General features: G+C 45.2%; 1 protein-coding gene and 1 long non-coding RNA gene across 7 annotated transcripts in view; one reads left to right on the top strand and one right to left on the bottom strand.

Moving 5' to 3' along the window:
• The window catches only part of LOC125693269 (uncharacterized), a 23,913-nt gene extending 17,008 nt beyond the window's left edge, over positions 1-6,905 (bottom strand). For 2 of the 6 annotated variants that reach the window (XR_007377026.1, XR_007377029.1), the window contains exon 1: positions 1,725-6,905. This is a non-coding gene — a long non-coding RNA (uncharacterized LOC125693269). Of the gene's footprint in view, positions 1-1,418; positions 1,514-1,724 lie in introns of those variants that run through there. The other 4 variants (XR_007377024.1, XR_007377025.1, XR_007377027.1 and 1 more) reach the window with 3 other exon arrangements.
• PRKAA2 (protein kinase AMP-activated catalytic subunit alpha 2) lies at positions 1,450-20,819 on the top strand. Its single transcript, XM_048944963.1, has 9 exons — positions 1,450-1,559; positions 6,900-7,041; positions 9,090-9,183; positions 10,591-10,735; positions 11,517-11,604; positions 13,721-13,945; positions 15,240-15,741; positions 17,358-17,484; positions 17,782-20,819. Exons 1-9 carry the CDS (start codon positions 1,463-1,465, stop codon positions 18,018-18,020), a joined length of 1,659 nt encoding a protein of 552 aa, XP_048800920.1. The 5' UTR covers positions 1,450-1,462; the 3' UTR covers positions 18,021-20,819.

Genomic DNA, 20,819 nt, shown 5'->3' with positions numbered 1-20,819 from the left:
TTTTTATTATTTATGGCAGTACAGTTGCAGAGGCTGGTCATTATTTTATCACACAGCTATTGTTTAAACACATATTCCCATTCCAGTTTCTCAAATAGCTCTATTATTTTAGAGTGTGGATTGCCTTTCTTTTGGGGTTACAGCTGTCTTAACAAGTAAAAGGGGAAATTTTCATTACAGGAGAGAGCTGGGACTGTTGAATGGGTGTTTCCTTCTGGACAGGTTTTCTTTTTTTTTTTTTTCTTCTCATTTCTAATGAGACAGAAACTACAGCAAGAAGAATCAGCCCACTTAACAAAGCTGTGTTATTATCTAATTTACAACATTACAGCAGCAGACTGTGGGCTGTCCCATGGCTGGAATGCAAAGGAATGGATAATTCCATCATTAGGATGAGCTGTTAGCCCATGAGAAGCAGCCGCTGACAGCAGTGCCAGGGTGTGGAGATGGTTTCAGCTGGCTGCACTACTGATGGATTCATGTTTTCTTCCCTGTGAATCTGTTTTGCTCCTTTGTACTACCACAGCTACGAACCCATGGGGGCTTCTGTTGCTGCTTTGCCAAGTGCAAACACTCAGCCACCACCACATCCTTACAGCTGCAAACAGTGGGCACCACCATCACCCCAAAACAGCCATGCACATCTGCTTACCCCCACACACAGCATCTCCATCTCTGCAGCTCAGGGCTAAGGGCAGCGAGGAGGCACCCACATTGCCACCTCCCTGCCACCTGCCCATCTCCCAGCCCAAGCAGCATCCCTGCTGTGGGGCTGTGCCCTATCAACTGGATGCAATTGGCCTCTCAGGGGTCACCCCATGCAAAATGTCACCATAAGCTGAGTGTAACCCCAAGCTATACCATAAGGAAGAATCAGCCCATGGAAAATATGCCAACAGGAGAACACCCCTCGTCCTCAGGACAGATGGATTCATCCCCAAGCAGGTGTGCCATCCCCAAATGGGTGCATCTCCAGGCAGGTGTGACATCCTTTGAACAGGTGCCCCCCCCCAAGCTGGGGGTACCATCAGGAGGCTGCACCCCTTGGCCAGATGGCACTCCCTTCTTCACCCCCATACAGACCCCACCCCCCAGAAGGCGGAGGCACCCCAAGGACAGCGTCCCCACCCCAATGCAGGGTGCACCCTAGGGGCAGCGTCCTTCCTCGGAGGCTCCACCCCGAAAGCGCGCAGTGTCGCTCCCAAGCAGGTGCCAAACCCAGGGGCCACCGTCACCCTACAGCGGGTGCTTCTCGTCGAGGTGCCCCCCTCTCCATCCCCATCCCCACAAACTGCCCCCAGCCCCGGAGCGTGCCCTTCCCCGCCCCCGTGCACCCTGCACGGCCCGGCCCGCCGCTCCCCGCTGCGCACGCCCGATCCGAGCCGTGCCGTTCCGACCCGAGCTGTGTCGTGCTGTACCGTGCCGGCCCTGCGCATTGTGGTCCTCCGCCGGGGGGGCGAAGATGGCCGAGAAGCAGCAGAAGCACGACGGGAGGGTGAAGATCGGCCACTACGTGCTGGGGGATACGCTGGGGGTCGGCACCTTCGGCAAAGTCAAGGGCTGAGTACCGAGGGCTGAGGGGAGGGCGGGGGGGAACCCTTCCGTGCCGAGCATCATCCGCGGGGCGCGGCGGTGGGGCGGGAGGGAGGAGGTGACCCCTTCCCTGGGAAGGGGTGAGGGGGTCCTGGGCAGTTCCTGGAGGTGCCCCCCATGGCAGCACCCACCGAAACTTTCCTCCCGCGGCGGCAGGAAGATGATGCGGGGGGTGGGTGCCCGGGCCGTGGCTTTTCGTTGCCGTTTGAAGAACGCTTAGGACCTAGGGGGTGGGGGGTGAGGAGGTTCCGCTGCTGCCCCCACCCACTGGGGGGGCTCAGCGATGGGGCCGAACGGGGATGGATGTCTCTGGTTCACGGCTCTGGCACCCAAGCCAGGCACTGGCTTTGCTTTTCGTGATGCAAAGATTTCTATTCCTTTTAATTCTACCGTTATGTGCACATTTTCCCCCCGAGTCATGATATTAAAAAACAAAACAAAACAAAACAATAAAACACCTCTACACAAACGTGTGATCTGAGCAGAGTGAGGAGCTGTGGTTCCCAGCAGAGAGCAGGTCTGGGTGCTGGGGGCAGAGTGGAACCCCATCCTGCTCAGCTGTATCTAAATAACCCCAAACTGACAGCAGGGCAGAGAAAACACCTTAATCACTGCAGCTAAATCCACCTGTGGCCATTAATCAGGCTCCTAAAAATATATGGCCAGGTTTAATCCCAAACCGCAAATTTACCAACTAAAGAATTATCAGAACAAACACTACTAAAAGAAAGGACCATTCAAATCACTCCTGTGTACCAACAGACCTCAAAAAGTGCTCCAAAGGTGATTTTTTTTTTTTCTTGCAGACCAAATGATGCCTATTAACAACAGCCTGATTTCCTTAAGGACCCTTCAGGAGTAGCATGAACATCTCCCCCTACCCTCAACCCCATATATCACCCAATTGGTTAAGAACAGACTTCCAAAGGACGTATAAAATTACATAAAAAGATTTCCAAACTCCATCCATTGTGGCTTAGCAGCCTTTCTATGTGTATATTTTCCCCTGTAACGCCAGTTAGAGTTTGACAGGAGAAATGCAGAATAGCACTGTTTTAACCTAATGAGCCTTAATGTGTGCTCATCACGTTTGGCAGGAAACATGGGAGAGGAGAAGAGACTTCTTTTCCTGATTGCTCCAAGCTTTGTGTCTATTATATATAATAAATTTGCATTAAGCAGGCCGGTGCCATCAGCAGTGTATTTCTTATTGCAGATGCCCCATCCCTGGAGGTGGCCAAGGCCAGGTTGGATGGGGCCCTGGGCAATCTGAGCTAATAAATGGCAACCAGACTGTGGCAGGGGGAGGTGGGACTGGATCATCTTTAAGGTCCCTTCCAATCTAAGCCTCTCTATGATTCTATGAAGCAATGAGGGAAAGGATGTCATCTCCCCTCCTGGCAGTGGGAAGGAGCCCGTGGGACACATCAGTGCTGTGCGTGTACCAGGCACATCCCATCCCACATAGAGCTCTATCCCAACCACTGCCATTGCACGACAAGCAGTTCTTGGGTGATGTTTGTCTCCATTACTTGGGCTCAAGTTGAGGTCAGTTCCCATTTTTCTGGAAGTTGCTGCTGAAAGACAAACATTGCAGTGGGGGATGATGAACTGAAAGAGGCTGAACGGATGAAAGAAAGGGGAAAGGAAGGGTGATACAGCATCTAAGCAAGTGGCACTGGGACAGAACAAACACGTCATTGCTAAATATATGCTTTGGATTGATTTCATTTATAACTTCAGGCTAAGATAAGGGCCAGCACAGCTGATAGGGAAGGATTTTGCTTTCCCTTTCCTAAACTTCTAATAATCCTTGCAAAGCATTTGGAAAAAGCTAAGCTGATCATGCTACCTGAGTTTCACCAAACACACAAGGTAGATGTGGCACTGAGGGACATGGGTGGTGGGCATTGTGGGGATGGGTTGATGGTTGGATTTGGGGATTTTAGATGTCTTTTCCAACCTTAATTATTCTGATTCCATGCATTCAGGAGAATTCATAGGTATCTGCTGCAAAAAAGCTATCTGCCAGAGGACTTTAATTATCTCAGCTTACTCTAGGATAAATCTCTCATCTTTTTTTTCCTCTTATAAAAATAACAAAACACAGAGGGTCTTCTGTTAGAAACTCAACCTATTGTATCTCTTCCCTTGTTTCTCCAGCAGCCTCCAGTACTGGAATAATGCAGGCAGTCCCATGCATAAGCAGATGCAGTAGGAGCTAAGGATGCTCACACCATGTCTGCTTTGGTGCCAGGTTTTGGAGTTTACAGTCTCTGTCCAGTGTGCAGTACTTTCACCTCAGTGTCAAATCCATCTGCTCTGCCTGCCCCAATGGAGCTGAGTTTGCTGATTCTAAGCTGCAGGGAAGCTGACTGGAGTACTTGTCACAAGAAGACAAGACACATGCTCAAATCCCTTTTCCTAATACTGCCACTCAGCCCTCCCTCCTCTCCTCAGGCTTTAATCCAGGCACTGAGTGAGAAGGAAGGAGCAGGCTTCCTCATCCATACCTGACATCACCACTGCTAAACCTGGGTACCAGGAGAGGACAGTCCCGTTGGCACAGAGGAGCACATGCATCCTCTCCCTTCTCCATGTGGCAGAGATGGGTTTGCCTTGGCCATGCAACCTCCCAGTGCTTCTTCTCCCACGTGTGTGTGCTGGGCTGGAGAATGTGAGCAAAGGGAAACATTATCCCCAAAGAGCCAAAGGTTTAAAGGACTCCCACCACATAGCAAATTATGTTGTCTTTTCATCCCTCTCTCAAGACACTCAAGTAGACTTAACAAGCCAGTGGGGACTGGAACAAGAATATCTCCGTATCTAATGCTTACTGTAAGCAAAAGGTGGATTACAAAATAGTCTGTTTGGTTTTAATTATTGGTGTGTTTGAGCTAGAAAAACCTTCACAGAGTTGCATGTTGTTTGTCATGGATGGAAAGAGGATGAACTATTGAGCAGTGGGATTAAAAACAGTAATTATTCACTCCAGGCATGACCTTTGTTTTTTCTTCCAAGGGTATAGTATGAATTTTTCAGAGCTCGTGCTGTGGTAAGGGCAGGAAGAGTTGGAAAGATGGAAGGGATCAAGGTCTTCTTCCTAGTTCTGCCATAAGCCACTTTGCTGTTCCTCAGTTTCCCTGTTGCCTTAGTGCTCCAGTTCTTGAACAGGACTGAATGAATCACGTGCAGCTGGCAAAATGCAGCTTATTGCACTCCCAGCCACGGAGGTCAGCCAAATCCAAAGTCTAGGAGATGTTGGCTGAAGTTGCCCAACACTCCCTGCGCTGCCTTCGCCAGCCTCTCCTGTGCAACGCCATGACCACCTCAGCAAAGAGAGATGAAAGCTCTTCACAAGGCTACTGCTGGCCAAAGCACGACAAGATGGGGAGAATTCCTTGCAAGGCTGTGTGCTTTGGACCCCTATAAAGCTTGAGCGGGTTGCTGTACCCCTGGCACCCATGCCTCCCCAACTTGCCCCGCTTTCCCCTCCCCAAGGATCACCAGGGAAAATGCCTCCTGGGACTATTTTCAATGCTCTCCTTGTACCACCCAGGAGGAATTATCTGCCTACTTCAGCCCTCCGCTAATCCCTAAATTGCATCCGAACGGCGAAGCTTAGTTTATTCTCATTTCATCTGGTAGTTTGAGTATTACGAAGGGATGAAATGGGCATGCAAAGTGGCGCTTTTATTTTCAAGAGCAGTAAAAAGTGTTTTATTTTTAGGATGCTCTTATTGAGGAAAGAATCTCTGGCAGGTCTTATCTCGTGGCTAATAATAGTGACCTCGCGTGCCCTGAGCAGTGCTGGCGTTGCCTCCTGCCTTCCCCGGCCGCCTGCTTTACATGCATTGCTTCTCATCAGCTCCTTAGAGGCTCTGAAATTACTCAGTCTAATAATCTAATAACAGAATTTGCTCATAATTGTTAACAGCTTCTGCTCTGTGTTATTAGTGATGGGGTAGCACTCATAATTAGACAGCCTAAATGCATGCTGCGTGCAGGTTTTCTCTGCTGCCTTGGAAAGCCATCCCTATGTTACCTTCTTTAATATCCATTTGGAGATCCTGAGAGGGGGCAGCTTGTGGCCAGAGCACCCTTTTAGATGTAAGCACCTGTTCAGATGTAAACTATCTGTTTACAAGCAGTTTCTGCTGTTAACTTCATTATAAATTTTACTTCCTACACACAGAGCATTTTCTTCCACGGGCTGTTAATAGCAAATAAGTCAGATTATGAATTCATTTTGCATTAGCATTAAACTAGTGTGATTCCACCGGTGACGGTGATGCTTCTCCTGGCTTGTGGTCACCGTTTGTCCCTACACACATCAGCACCTGAGTGCACCAAGTGCATGTCATAAAAACACACGTTGTGTGGTGTCTTTTCTTAAGGCAGAATTTGCAGGAGCTGTTACACTCCAGCATGGTGTTCCTGCAGCTTGTCATCAAAACGAGAAGCATGCTTGAGAAAGTATAAATAGAAATTCATTTTAGTAATGCAAATCCTGCAGTCCTATTCTGGGCAGGGAAAATCCCTGTATCATTTTTTTAAAGAGGTGCGATGGTCTCGTTTTAAGGCAGGGTTTATTGGGGATTCACTCAACCTGTGCATTACCGTGGAGGTTCTTCCCCACCATTTAAATGTATTTGTCTCTGATCAACATAACCTTTTTGAGCTATAAATCCTTGCAAATTACTTTGGGGTATGGCCACCTCCACTTACTCTGTCATATTTACTTAAGCATTTTTTTTCCAATAAATCCCCTCTTTTCTTTTTTTTTTTCCTACACTGCAACAGGAAAATAATAAAGCAAAGAGAAACAAAGTTTTGGAACTGGGTGATCTTACAGGTCCCTTCCAACCCAAACCATTCTATGATTCTACGATTTAATTATTCTTTTTCCCAAATTCCAACATTGAGTATGTCCATTGGGATTTCCCTTGTACAAATGACCCCAATCTGGTTTTGAAGTCATTTATACATTGTGCACTCATTTCTGCACTTATAGTTGGGACACTGTATGAAATGGTGCATCATTTTGCTTCCTGTAAACCTGCTGCATTCCTGGGTGTTTGAATCTACCTTTACTGCATAGAATAGGATTCAAGAAATGTAGAAACAGTACCTATAAGAAAGGTGAGGAAAATAAACTCCTGATATCCAGACTATACTTAAAACACCCCAATTTCTAATGTTTATCGCCTTCTTTTGATTATAAATCATCCATCTCAGTATCTTAAATCTCCTGTATGTATCTTGCTTCTCTGCATAATGACTTTGCAATGCCTTCTTTCCATTAGTTGGCGAACACCAGTTGACAGGGCACAAGGTAGCAGTAAAAATCCTAAACAGACAGAAAATACGCAGCCTGGATGTGGTTGGCAAGATCAAACGAGAAATTCAAAACCTGAAACTCTTCCGGCACCCTCATATTATCAAGCTGTAAGTACATGTTCTGCTCACGTTCAGCTGACTCCTCTATCTGCAAAGACTTCACACGTTGACTTGTTTTCAAGAGATGTTTTATAGTACAGTATAGTACAGAACGGTAGATGTGTGGTCAGGTTTGTGCGTGTTGAAGCCAAAAATGCTGCTTTTTGAATGTCCTCCTGCTAGCTTGCATGGGGGCACAATCCACACATTGAGGAACTGTAGAAGGTGTTTTTCCTATTGGAGTTTGGGCCATTATAGCAACTATGAGACTTGTCCTTGTGCCAAGTTTTGCTCTGCTAAGCCTGCCCAAACATCCACTTTTCCATTCAGGAGTTGTTATAAAGGTGCATAGAGAGGATCTGTGCTTTCCTGCATTGGGATGTTATGAGGAGTCTCTATGATTCTCCTTTTTTGGGTCAGTATCTCACGACTTGAAATGATGGAGAATTGTGCCTGAGGAGTAGCAGCTTGGGCAGGCTCTTAGAGTGAAGCCTTGGCCTGAAGTCAGTAGGATTTATGTTTTCATGGCCTGATTATCCAGAGCTTAAAGGAACATATATTTTTTTATTTATTATTCAGACGTAAGTTTTCAACATTGCCATTCTGATGAACCTGAATTTAAGTTGTAAATCAGCACCTGCACTCCTGCCTCTGGGGTTCCGTCTCAATCCCTGGTTTGTGCAGCCAGTCCACATTAATGAGGCACTCGATAATATCTTTGGCATTTCTATAAAAGAAAGCTGTTGAACGGTAACTGCAAGGATAAGTTGACATTTAGGTCAGCCTTAAAACTGGCATGAGATATAGCAAATACCTGGGACTTAGAGGCAAGGGAAAACAAATTCTCCCTAAGTTAAATAACTAACCATGCAGCAACTGTTGACTTTAGAGTAACTTCAGAGTTCCGTGGATTTATTGGAGAACAGATTGGTATTATTTCATGAAAAAGGCAGCAAGAGTCGTTGGCTGATCATCCAGCATCCTTCCAGGCTGCACACACATTCATCAAGCAGACCATTAAAGCCTGGAAATTAAATTCAGTTGATCAGTCTCCTACAATAAATACTTCAGCCCTGAAATACACCGATAAAGAGGTGAAGAGGAGTCTATGGCACATGAGGCTCCTCTTTCAAATGCTTGTGGTGTCCCATCACTTTACATATATATACAAGAAATGGTCGTGCTGTTAACTCAGATGTCTGAGTGCAAAACACTTTAGAAAAGCTACGTTGATCCTATTGATCTTTACTGGGACTATCACCTGTTCACTTGATCACTTCTGAAAATGAGGTCTATTTATCAGCTGTGAAAAATAAATAAATAAAATAACAAAAGCAAACAGTGTGTCTGAAATAAATCACAGGGAGCCTCAGCTGGTGCTGCTATGCATTGCTACTGCTGCTTTGACCTCAGCTCATTGCCGTCAGGTTACGCCGGATGGGAAACTGAAGTGTGTTTGTAGCACTCGGAGATCATTTAGTGAAGGTGGAGGGTAAATTTGCACATCAAGGAGGATATTCTTTTACTTTCCCTCACATTTATCATTCTAGAATGTAGAGGAGCTTAATGTTTGAAGGATGATGTTAATCTTGTGGGGTGCTCGTCTTTGTTTCTATGTCTTTCCAAGGTTAGCTCCGCCTAGTGTCTAGATTTCCTTTTTTATATCTTCAGTATGAAGAAAACCAAATATACTCCGTTCCCACTCCCATTTTAATAAATTTTTTATTTTTGGAGATGTTGTTGCACATCTTAGCCAAAATGGAAACTCGAATGTCAGGACAGTCTTAAACGCAATGGGGTTATCTGGCAGAGATTCCAGAGGATTATTTAAAAGCCTGAAGCAAAAGGGTGAATCTGTGAAAGAGATCCTTTCATAGAACAGTGAAAGATTATCCTGACATGCCCCTTGAAATAAGAGATGGCTTTTCAGAAATGGAAAATGATTATAAACACAAGATCCAAGCATGTGCTTATGTTAAGAATTGACTCGAAGCTAATAATCTGTTTCAAAGCCTTTCCCTTTTTTATTAAGACATTTTTTCTTTGTGTTTTTGAAGGTACCAGGTCATCAGCACACCAACGGACTTCTTCATGGTCATGGAATATGTATCTGGTGGTGAATTATTTGATTACATCTGTAAGCATGGACGTGTAAGTGCCAGTACCACGTCAGCCCCAAACTCTTATGTGGGAAGAGGATGGTGGTCAGAAATAAAACGGCTGCTAAAGGGAAGATAGCTAAGATTTAGGCCCAAAATAGAAGTTGCTTCACAGCAATCCCATCTGGAGAGTCTCATACTCACACATAACTTGTGTGCCACTTTTTTTTTGCAATGTTCCATGTTGTATTTCGATACGCAAACCAAAATATCCAAAGGTAATGTGTTGCTTAGTGAAGACATTTGGAAAACCACCGTATCTTTTTAGTTTTTAGCTATAGGTTGCTTATCCAACCCCCTGGTACAGCAGCAGATTTATGTGCATGCAGGGCATTGGAGCGGGGGAGCACTCAGTGTGGTCTCCATCCCAGTCATTCTCCTCCTCCAGACTCCCCTTTGGCTCCTCATGAGGCTTTTTGAAGACTTTTTAAGGATGTGGCTTATCTGAGCAGCATTTTCAAATGCCAGTATTCCTACTGGGTATAAATCATCTGAGGAGTAGGCTGAGCACTTGAAACATGATGTTATGGTTATAAAATGACTAGTGGACATTCTGGTGGGTAGGAAGCAATCAGGGGGCACATCCAGAATTGTGCTTCAGGTGAAGGATCAGCCCTGTGTATCTTCTCTATACTACAAAAAGTCAGTAATTATCTTAGAGTAGCTCACTGGTTGATGGAGCTAACTCCATTACTTTCCTACATACAGTTTTTATTTCCAGTTCATCTTGCTCATTTGGATCTTTTCAGTGACCAATCTGCATCCCATCTGAACTCCCACGTTCAGAAACTATTTTTTCACACAGGGAAAAACAAAACAATCAGTCTCCTGATCATTTTGTATGTAGTTTTTCTGTCTGTATGTATCATTGCTGTATTCCACTTTTGGCTTTTTTTTTTTTTTTTGTTCCCCAAAGCAACCTTCTCCATTCATCCACGAAGAACTGTTCCCCATGCTAACCTCTGTGGTGTTTTGACATGGTTAATGGGCATGGTGGTGATGGGTTGATGGTTGGACTAGATCATCTTTGAGGTCTTTCCCAACCACAATAATTCTGTGATTCTGCTTACAGTGTGTAATAGAAGTGGGCCCACTGGGAAACCAGTGCCTGACAGGTGGCACCGGTAGGCTCTCCTTGACGGCTCAGCCAAATTTATTTTCTAATTTCACCTCATTACCATCAGCTCTGGGCTATATCATTTGAAAACACTCACTTACAAAGGGGAAATCTATTTGACAGGGGGAAATCTACTTTCTTTGCTGCTCCTGATTCCAGCACGGTCACAAGCATGCTCTAATTTTATCTCCACACCGTGGAACACTTTTGGCTCCTTGCTAAGGCAAACCTCCCCTGCCCGGCCCCACATGCCTTCAGAACTGTTTCCCCTTGCATCTGTAGGTTGAAGAGGCGGAGGCTCGACGCCTTTTCCAGCAGATTCTCTCCGCAGTGGATTACTGTCACCGACACATGGTTGTCCACAGGGACCTGAAACCAGAGAACGTGCTGCTGGACGCACACATGAATGCGAAGATAGCCGATTTTGGTATGTGACCCCAACAGCATTCCAGAAATGCAGCCAGCTCCGAGCCGCTTGCTGGAGCGTGTCTGCGTAGCACGCCTTACAAAACCCAGAGTCTGTTTTCATAACCACTTGCAGTTTCTCTACCTGAAAAGCCCACAGTTATAAACACTGGCCTCTTAGCAAAAGCAGGGATTACTTATTGTAGGCTGCTTCTGTGCTCGCATTAATAATGGAGAAGGAAGGTCATTTGCAAATCTTCGCTGTGTTTCAGTACAATCACCTAATATAAGGCTTTAGCTAATTTATGTTTAAGACAGACTCGGCGCAGTTAATTTCACAGTGAGTTGGCTGCACGTGTTTATTTTCATGTGTGTTCTCCTTAGTAGTATGGCCGTGTGCCTTTGGCCTCACTTCATTTTAGAAATGAACAGTAACAAGAGTCTGTAAGTGGCATTACAGATTGAAACCCGGCGTAAAAGCTGAGTTGCCAACCCTGTTCTGTTCAGTGCTGTCTAGCAGTGATAAATCCTTTTGAAGATTTACACATTTCACAACCGTTCTGTTCTCTGAAGAGAATTATGTCTCTTTTCTTCTATGGTAAAGAAAGAAAGTTCTGAGGTTTGCAACTCAGAGAAGCAAAGTTAGTTTGGAGTCAGTGCTACTTGTTTGGAAAGAAAATAAGAGCTCAAATAGCAAAGCAGCTCAAAGGTGTCTACTTAGATTACATCAGATTTCTCCCTCCTCTTGCACTATCTCTTCTCTCTGGCTGGATGTCAATACATAGGCAACACCTTGTTTTTAGGACTGTCCAACATGATGTCTGATGGTGAATTTCTACGCACCAGCTGTGGTTCCCCAAATTATGCAGCCCCTGAAGTCATCTCTGGAAGGTAGGACATGCTGCTTCCAATCATGTGAGTATGTGGTCTTTAAATTTCCTCTTGAGATTGGAACCTGCTCGTAGTAAAGCAGCTGAATGGTTCCAGCCAGTGTTTTGTGTTTGGGTGAGTCTACTGGGAATATCTGAAGGTCTTCTTGCTTGTTGTATTTCTCAATGGCTGTAGCAGCAAAACATGTTTTGCTAAAGATGTTTACTTTGGAGGAATTATTAACAGCAGATGTTTACTGTGTACATTGCTAATTAAAGGGAATGAAAATTACTCTTTGGGTGCAGATAACGAGGTTTCAGAAAGATAGGCTTTTCCAGACCACCCCTTTCTCTCCTGCCCACCTATATAAAACACAGTGTGAATGAGGAAAACCACTCATCAAGCGAGCAATCAGTATTCTGTTTAATCACTTCCCCACACTGCTAGACTCTTGTATTGAAAATCCTTGTCTTCAGGTTCCTTAACTTTCAGGCTTATTTTCATGACAGCGGGTTCAGTGGCAGTTGCTTTGTCTTGAACTGATGAATTGAACTGACAGAACTGCAGAGCAGTGGCATCTCTCAGGTGCATCCTGCCAGGCTGCAGCAGCTGCTTGGTATGGGGCATTCTGAACGCAGGCTCTAGGGCTGAATTCAGTCTTGCCCCATTGATACAGTCATGCCACCTCCTGTGTTTGACTGTTGAGACCCTAAATTACATTGATTTTCCTTACTCTCTCTGTAAAAGCATAATGGAGTTTACAAATACAGGTTTTTGAATTTACAGTCTTCTGCATGGTCCTTTGAACCGCCCATCTCCTTAGCATCCACTCCATCCTTTTGAACCATTCTTTGCATGAGTGCTAGTTTTCATAATCCAGTATGTTTTTGCCTATAAAAATCCAACGTTTTGTTTAATGTTGTGATGATGACTGTTTTATGCCTGTTTACACAGGCGCATGTGTTGGCAGAGTATCTTAGGAACTAGACCAGCATCCAAAAGCCTGTTGTGACTACAGTTCTACATATGAAAGCAAGTAAATCCTCATTGTCTAGAAGGGCACAAAGCCAGAAACTCTACAGCGATTCAAAAAAATATTATTCCCATGTTTTTTTCTAATAAAGGCCAAAATCATTTTTTTTTTTTCCCTCAGTACATATAGGAGACAGAAAGGAACAACCTGCCATCTCCACCAGGGGTAAATGTGCTGCTGGAGGTGGATATAGCTGAGCTTCTCCCAGAGCAGATCCAGTATGTGAGACCTTGTGTTTCGGCATCATTAAAGTGCACAACATTTGGGCTTAAAAGTCCAAGCACAGTTCAAACAATGTGGCTATCAGCCAAAAAATAGGCATCATCCTATCTGTTGAAATCAGGCATAGACCGGTGGGACTTGGAGCTGATTGCATTAGCAGAATGCCCTGACTTTGCTGCTGTCACTGTTCTCAGTGGGGAAAGTCTCAAACATGAGAGCAGAAATGGTATTTTGTTACTTGGGTAGCATTCAAAGAATGACAGTGTGCATGGTTTTTGTATACCAGGTGTGCATGTAGCAGAACTTTTCAAGAGGAGCAAGTGCAGGATGATTAGATTTCACAAACAGACCTCTATTGGTTTTTACAGTCCAAGAGTGTCTCCCAGACACTCTGAGAAATCAGCAGTTTCAGCAAAAAGCAGTGAACCAACAAATCAAGCAGGCAAGCAGCAGCAAAACCCATATATTTGGGGTATCCCGACTTGGTGATGCCAGGAAGCACATTAACAGCTTGTCGGAAGCTGGAGCTCTTGCATACCAGCACACAAGCTTCAACTGAAAATAAACACTCAAGAGATATAGTATCTGCTGCTGTTTAATCTGCCACCGAATGAATAGAAACTGCTGGCTGAGTCCCCCCAGCCTCGGGGGCAAGGAAGCAAGCAGCCTGGCAGAGCTCCTGGAAATGTAGGTTTGGGCTTTTTGGTGGGTCTGGTGGAGGTGCTCATTTTCCTGTTCCATGCATCACGAAGGAGCATGAACAAAAAGCAGCTCTGCGTCATTCTCCATCACCCTCAGGTGGGTTTTTGGCTTAGGAAGCCTAAAGATGCAGAGGGGAACGGGAAGGGTTGTGACCCATTTCTCCTCCCTCACATCACACAGGCTGTATGCCGGCCCAGAGGTGGACATCTGGAGCTGCGGTGTCATCCTCTATGCCCTCCTCTGTGGCACTTTGCCCTTCGATGATGAGCATGTGCCTACCCTCTTCAAGAAGATCCGTGGAGGTGTGTTTTACATCCCTGAGTACCTCAACCGCTCCGTTGCCACTCTGCTCATGCACATGCTGCAGGTCGACCCTCTCAAGCGCGCAACCATCAAGGACATCAGGTCAGCCCACAGAGTGGTCGGTAGGAGCTGTCATTTAATCCAGCTGGGTTTGGTCCTAAGGGATTTAAGGAGCCCTCCTGCACCTTTCTGTGCTGATGGTGAGGCGAGTGCTGCCAGCTGGTGGTGGGTGATGATGAACCTGGACTTGGTGACTTCACTTCTCAGTGGCTTCACCAATACAAGTGAAAATAGGCAATAGTTGCTTCCTGCAAAATATCTTAATGCATTATAAAATAGCCTCAAAAATCTGTTAATTGTGCTTAACAAATCCAGCTCTCTCACACAATAATCCTAGGAACTCGATATTCACCAGCCATTTTTCTGTACTTTATTTTACATCTCCCTTGGGATACCAGTTCAGAATAAAAGTATAGTCGTTGCACTTACTATCTATCCAACAAGAAAGGAAGAGGAACACGAGTTAGTAGCTAAAATGTCAGACACAGTTCAGCAAATGTCTTTAAATGATGCATTTCTTGTGCAGTCAATGACTGTACTGCCCATGAAGGGGAACAATTGGGCGCTTAAGCAGACATTTGTTCCTTCAGATATCATGAAGTGTTCATGACTGGTAACACGGCTTTGAAAGTTTCACAAACTGAGTAGTTCTAAAAATATTGATTTTGTGAAAGTGGAACCCCATATGCATTATGTGGAATTTATAGTAGTCGTTACTATAACGTGATTTAGCAGGGGGTTGGACTGGATGATCTCCAGAGGTCACTTCCAACCCCTATGGTTCTGTGATTACATGTAACTGCTGTGCTAAGCATATGCATAAACATCACAAGTACTTACAGGACATCATGGGCTGTTAATACTTTTGCAATTGATGGCCTGAGTTTAACCATTCAAATAGAATCTGAATTATAAATGCCTTCTAAACTTCACGAGTCCTGAAGAGTAGGAGATTTAATTATATATTAGAGCAACAGCATGCATGGCAAGATTACCAATTGATAGGTGGCACCTATAGCCGAAGCTTGCTCTGGCATTTACCCACTTAATTACCATTGACTTCACTGTAAACCAGCGGGAGTTGTGGGCCTGGGTAGCTTTAAAATATAAGAACGACTTGAAGATATTAGAGAGTATCCAAAAGAGGGCTGCAGAGATAGTGAAAGGTCTGGAGGGCAAGGTGTATGAGGAGTGGCTGAGGGCTCATAGTTTGTTAAGCCTGGAGCAGAGAAGGCTGAGGGGAAGCCTTGTGCTGGCTACAGCTCCTCAAAGGATATTCTATGATTCCTCTATGAAGTGCTGTGTCTGATGGTGGCCCCTCTCTGCCTTCCCCCAGGGAACACGAGTGGTTTAAGGAGGAGCTGCCCAGCTACCTGTTCCCAGAGGACCCTTCCTACGATGCCACCGTCATCGATGACGACGCAGTTCGGGAGGTCTGTGAGAAGTTTGAGTGCACCGAGTCAGAAGTGATGAACAGTCTGTACAGCGGTGACCCCCAGGACCAACTCGCGGTCGCCTACCACCTTGTCATCGACAACCGGAGGATCATGAACCAAGCCAGTGAGTTCTACCTAGCCTCCAGCCCCCCAACGGGCTCCTTCATGGACGACAGCATGCACATCCCTCCCGGTGTGAAGCCTCACCCCGAGAGGATGCCACCCTTGATAGCAGACAGCCCCAAGGCACGCTGCCCTTTGGATGCACTCAACACCACCAAGCCTAAACCTCTGACTGTCAAAAAGGCCAAGTGGCACCTGGGGATCCGCAGCCAGAGCAAGCCCTATGACATTATGGCCGAGGTGTACCGAGCTATGAAGCAGTTGGATTTTGAGTGGAAGGTAGGAAATGTGCTTTGGGGAGGTTTTCAGTTGTTTTTTTTTTTTTGATTATGACTTGAGTTGATCGGGGAGGTCAGTCTGTATATGGTTACAGCCTCAGCTGTTTCCAAACAAATGCCCACAAGATGTTCTGTATCTGTGCCATTTATTTGTGGTGTGAATAAGCGTTTTTTGTTGGTTTTTTTTTTTTCCTGAATGCCCTAAGCCTCTGTCTGGAAAGATAATTCTGTCTTGTTTAGCTGCAGGGATAAGAGGAGCTGGTCACATTTCTAATTTTAGTGGCTAATTCCCTGCGAGGTCATCTCGAGTGCTCCCAAGAAAAGCATCTCCTGTTATTTCTGCTTGGGTCATAGTAGTTGCATGTCCTGAAATGGCACAATACATGTCTCCTTGTTCCTACTTACGTGGTGGTTTCACACTGATGGGTAGCTAAGCTCTGCCGTGCTGCTCGTGCTGCTCTCTCGATCTCCCTCTTCAAAAGAACTAGGGAAAAAATTCAATGAGAAAAGCTCATGGACTGAGGTGAGGACAGGAAGATCACTCACCAATTACCGTCACAGGTAAAACATTCTCAGCTCTTCTCTAAAACTCAGTGCAGTTATATGAGCTCTCCTGGCCTTTCACAACAGCCTTGTGCAAACATCAGCACCAAGAAAAGGAGAATTTCTGCTCAGATATTCATCACCGGAGTCAATATCCTCCTTACTCCATGTCCAGAGGGTTTTTGCTGTGTGAATGACCTCAGGCCTTGAGAAATGCTCAAATTTTGTGCCTGTGCATCTTTAAAGTCTCACATATCCTCCTTATTTTGATAACATTGTTATGTATTTAAAGATTAGTAGCACCCAGAACCTGATTTCACGGCACCATCGAGGAGATGGACTGCCTCCAGATGCATGTGCCTACAAGAGCCAGACATTTGTTGGCTGAATGGTTTTATGGAGAGCTAACAAAACTAACGTATTTCTGGTACATCTCCACAGACTGATTCAACCAAGTGCCTTTATGTAGGCAGTGGAGCTTATTTTATATGAGGAGGTTTCACAGCAATCTTCCCCATCCTAAGAATAACTTCAGGCGTGACTCTTAGCTCTTCCATCTGTGCCACCACTTGATAAATATAGCACAGAGAAAGGATCTCATTGCGAATGAGATGCAGCAGATTGTGGGGTGGGAAGTGGTGAGAGAAAATGCGTAGCACAGCTCAAGACTGATTGATGAACACTGTTTAATTCTGCTGTTGGGAGAGGCTATGATTCCCTACCATCCATCCCGCCTGGCTTTCCCAAGCATGGTCCTGGTATATGGGTCTGGGAGTGGATTCTGGCTCATTTGGCCTTTGTTGCTGTTGAGGGAACAATAATATTGGTTTGGTGCCTGGAGGAGAGTCTGCAACAGCTTCATCTGCCATCAGGGATGGTGAATCAGAGCCCCAAGAATTGTTTTCCAAACACAACTGTAAGAGGAAATAGGAGAAGAAGCCATTTGCTTAATTTTCGAAGAACTGCTCTTTCTAAAATCTGTGTCTTGCTAGTCTTTAAAAAAACAATAGAAGGAAATGAATGTTCCTCTTCTTGCCTTGAATGGTATTCCCTAAAGCTGGTTGCCCATTGCAGGTGGTGAACTCCTACCATCTCAGAGTGCGTCGGAAGAACCCGGTGACGGGCAATTATGTGAAAATGAGTCTGCAGCTGTACCAGGTGGACAACCGCAGCTACCTCCTGGACTTCAAAAGCATTGATGGTAAGCAGGAATTGATGCACTGTGAGATGTAGAACACATTAAACAGCAAGCTCGGAAGTTTTGAGGAAAAATAATAGTTCTTTCAGTTCCAGAATGCTTTTGTAGGATGTGATGCTGTTTCAGGTCAGTTATGATCATAAAATATTCCAAGTTGGAAGGAGCCCACAAGGATCGCTGAGTCCAACTCCTAAATCCCTTCTGATCCATTCGTCTCCACTACTGTTACTAGTTCTTTAGTAAAGGGATACCAAACTAATGCTGTTACAATTATTTCTTGCTTTTCCTATTGCCTTAAAGATGAGGTGATGGAGCAGAGGTCCGGCTCATCCACCCCGCAGCGCTCGTGCTCAGCAGCTGGCTTGCACCGGCCAAGACTGAGCATTGATGCTGCAGCAGCCACTGAGTGCCAGTCACTGATGGGGTCCCTGAGCGGCTCCTTCGTGGGCAGCATCTCCTCAGTGCCCCCACGCCTGGGCAGCCACACCATGGACTTCTTCGAGATGTGTGCCAGCTTGATTATGGCTCTGGCTCGCTGAGCCAGGCGCCGGACTCCCAGCACATGGCATTGCACTGTGAGGACCAGCTCCAATGTGGCCGTTGTGTTGTTCTTCTGCTTCCTTCCTTCTCCTCACCACTCCACAGCCTGCAGCGCAGAACCAGTTCCTCTGTTAGAAGATCCCAAGTGCACTCAAAGGACACAGCCCCTCAAACGAGGCATTGAGGAAATCAGGAATGACTTCGTTTCACTCGTTAGACCAGAGTGAAATATATATGAGCTTTTTTATCCTGAACCCAATGGGATACATGGGCAGGGCTGTAAAGTAGCAAACATATCATTGACTTTTGGTAGAGAACTCCCTCCTGGTTGATCCTGAATTCACAGAGCCTTGGGCAAGCATTTCTTTCCCCAGCACACATTGATTCAGGTTGTACCTCCCATACAGCCCCAAGCAGGGGGAGGACAGGGCTTCCTGGAGCCTCTGGCAATGCTTTCACCCTAAAACAAGCAGCTGCTGCAAGTACCATCCCACCCTCTGTTCTTTTTCCCCTACTAAAGAAGGGTGAGGGGTGGCATGTGCAAAGCTCCCATTGCAGACATGGGGCAGGATGCTGCTGAGTCCCCCAGATCCAGCTTTGCATCATGGCTTCGGTGCACTTAGCTCTCACATTTCCCATAGGAAGATTTTGCCCATGTCACCACCCCAAAATCTCTGCCAAAACTGCCTGCCTTCACCTGCCAAGGATCCTGCTGTCCTGATGCAGAACAGATTGGGACCTTGCTGTGACATGAAGAAGGCAGAGATATCGCAAGCATTTCACTGTTTCTTTGCTACTGGCTGTCCGAAGGATAGGGTTTTATATTTTAAAACAAACTGTGAGGATTTTTCAGGTTAAAATTCTTGTTATTCGAGGGTAAACTCTAGTGCATGTGTGACAATTCCTTTGTTTAAAAGAATGATTACTTCTCATTGCATAGGCTTAATCTAATGGACAGCATTGGCATCTGCTTGGCTTTGCTACGGTATTTAATTCCATTTGATTGCAAAGGAACTTAGTCTAATCAGTCAAGGAACAAACGCTTTATGAACACTTTGCCAAAAAGTCCTGGGAGGGTTATTTTCTTCCTTTTTTGGTTTTGCTTTAAGAAACAAAACAAAGGAGAACGTTAGCAACGTTGCTGGTCCCAGGTATGCAGTCGTTCAACTTTAAAAACAACCCTGAACCCATCGTTTTGATAATTTTTATGTCCCTAGAAGATTTTTGCTAAGGATTGTTTTTTTTGTACAGTTGCACTTTAATTTATACTTTCTGAAAGTTTCTATGAGCAGCAAGGAGGAGAATGACACATTAAACCTTTTGTACTAATTGTCTTAGGTACTGAAGACAACTACGGGATATTTTTGCCATCTACTGGCAGATAAGTGGACATTTTCAGTGTGAAGTCCCCTTTTTTTAAGAACACAAAATTGCCTTACTTTTGTTACAGATGACATTTTGATTCTCACTGGTGTATATTTCCAGCTTCAGTTTTTTCAGAAGCCGCACAAAGTAGAAATCTGCCAAAAAAGCATCAGTTTTGCTGTTGAGTTCTTGTATGCAGAATCCAACACAGCAGTGTTTGGATTACAAACAGCAGAACAGTCTCGTTTTTAAAGGAAACACTGGAAAACTTTGTATTTATCCTAGGTTTTGTAATGGGTTTTTATTATATTATCGTTATGAAATAAATACGATTGGGTGGAGGACAGCTTTGGTAGTGTACCTGGTAGGCATCAGGCAGTGTGCATCTCCTGTGCTCTAGTAGGAGCAAGAATGGAGAATCCAGACTCTTGCATACAAAAGAACCAAATCTGAGCAGTGTCCAGCTCCTTAGCAGCTTTCAGATCAGCACTGTGATGTCATCCCAGCCAGGCAAGCAGGATGGGATGCTTTGGGTGCTGGAGATCAGCCCCTTTGGAAAGGAGCAGGAGAGGTGTAGCCAAGTGGCCAGGAAAGCAGTCAGAAATTTGGAAGTACCCCTGCTGTGAAACATATTTGAATATAAAAGGTTGTTTAAGTCATCACTCATAATTTAGCATCTTGCCAAGGTGCTTGTCCTGGTAACAAGTGTGGCTCTGCTGATAATGTATTTGTGTGGAGCATGTAAGGATGTCTTGCCTTAAAATTACCTTTGTCCTCCCCAGCAGGACTAAGTGATGTTCAACAGCAGCACATCCCCCAGGAAGGAATATTTGCCCCCTGGAGGCAGGTGGGATTTCTGAGTGGGGGGTAAAACCTTGGGGCACTTGGAGTTTTAGAATCATAGAATCACCATGGTTGAAAAAGATCTGTGAGATCATCTAGTCCAACCATCTATCTACCCCCTGTATTTCCTCACTAAACCATGTCCCTCAGTACAACATCTAAACGTTTCTTGAACACAAGAAATGGGTCTTCTCAGACCCTTACAAACACTAACTAATATATGGATTTGCACAACCCATCCTGCCAAGGCAACAAGAATGTCTTGGGATTCCAGACAAATACCACCAAAGGCACTGCAGCCTTGAGTCAAGCCATGCCAGGTGGTCACTAGGTGCTCCTGCCCAGGACCTCCTTGGTGAACAACTCAGATAAAGCTGTCCATTAAACAGCCTTACCCATGTACACTCCAACTTTGGAGATATTTGGAGAAGTTTCACTGTTTTTATTTTTATTTTTATTTTTAATCTTGGCATAGGCTGTTTTCTGGTTCTCAGCTGCTACGAAGCTATCGACCTCCAATTATGCTTTTTGGAGTAAAAGTCTCATTTGTACACTGTTACACTGTGGTCTTTTTTTTTTCTTTTTTTTTT

This window comes from Lagopus muta, chromosome 5, assembly GCF_023343835.1.
Source record: "Lagopus muta isolate bLagMut1 chromosome 5, bLagMut1 primary, whole genome shotgun sequence".
NCBI classification, from domain to species: Eukaryota; Metazoa; Chordata; class Aves; order Galliformes; family Phasianidae; genus Lagopus; species Lagopus muta.
The sequence above is the reverse complement of the archived record's forward strand: the minus strand, read 5'-3'. Positions and strand labels throughout refer to the sequence as shown.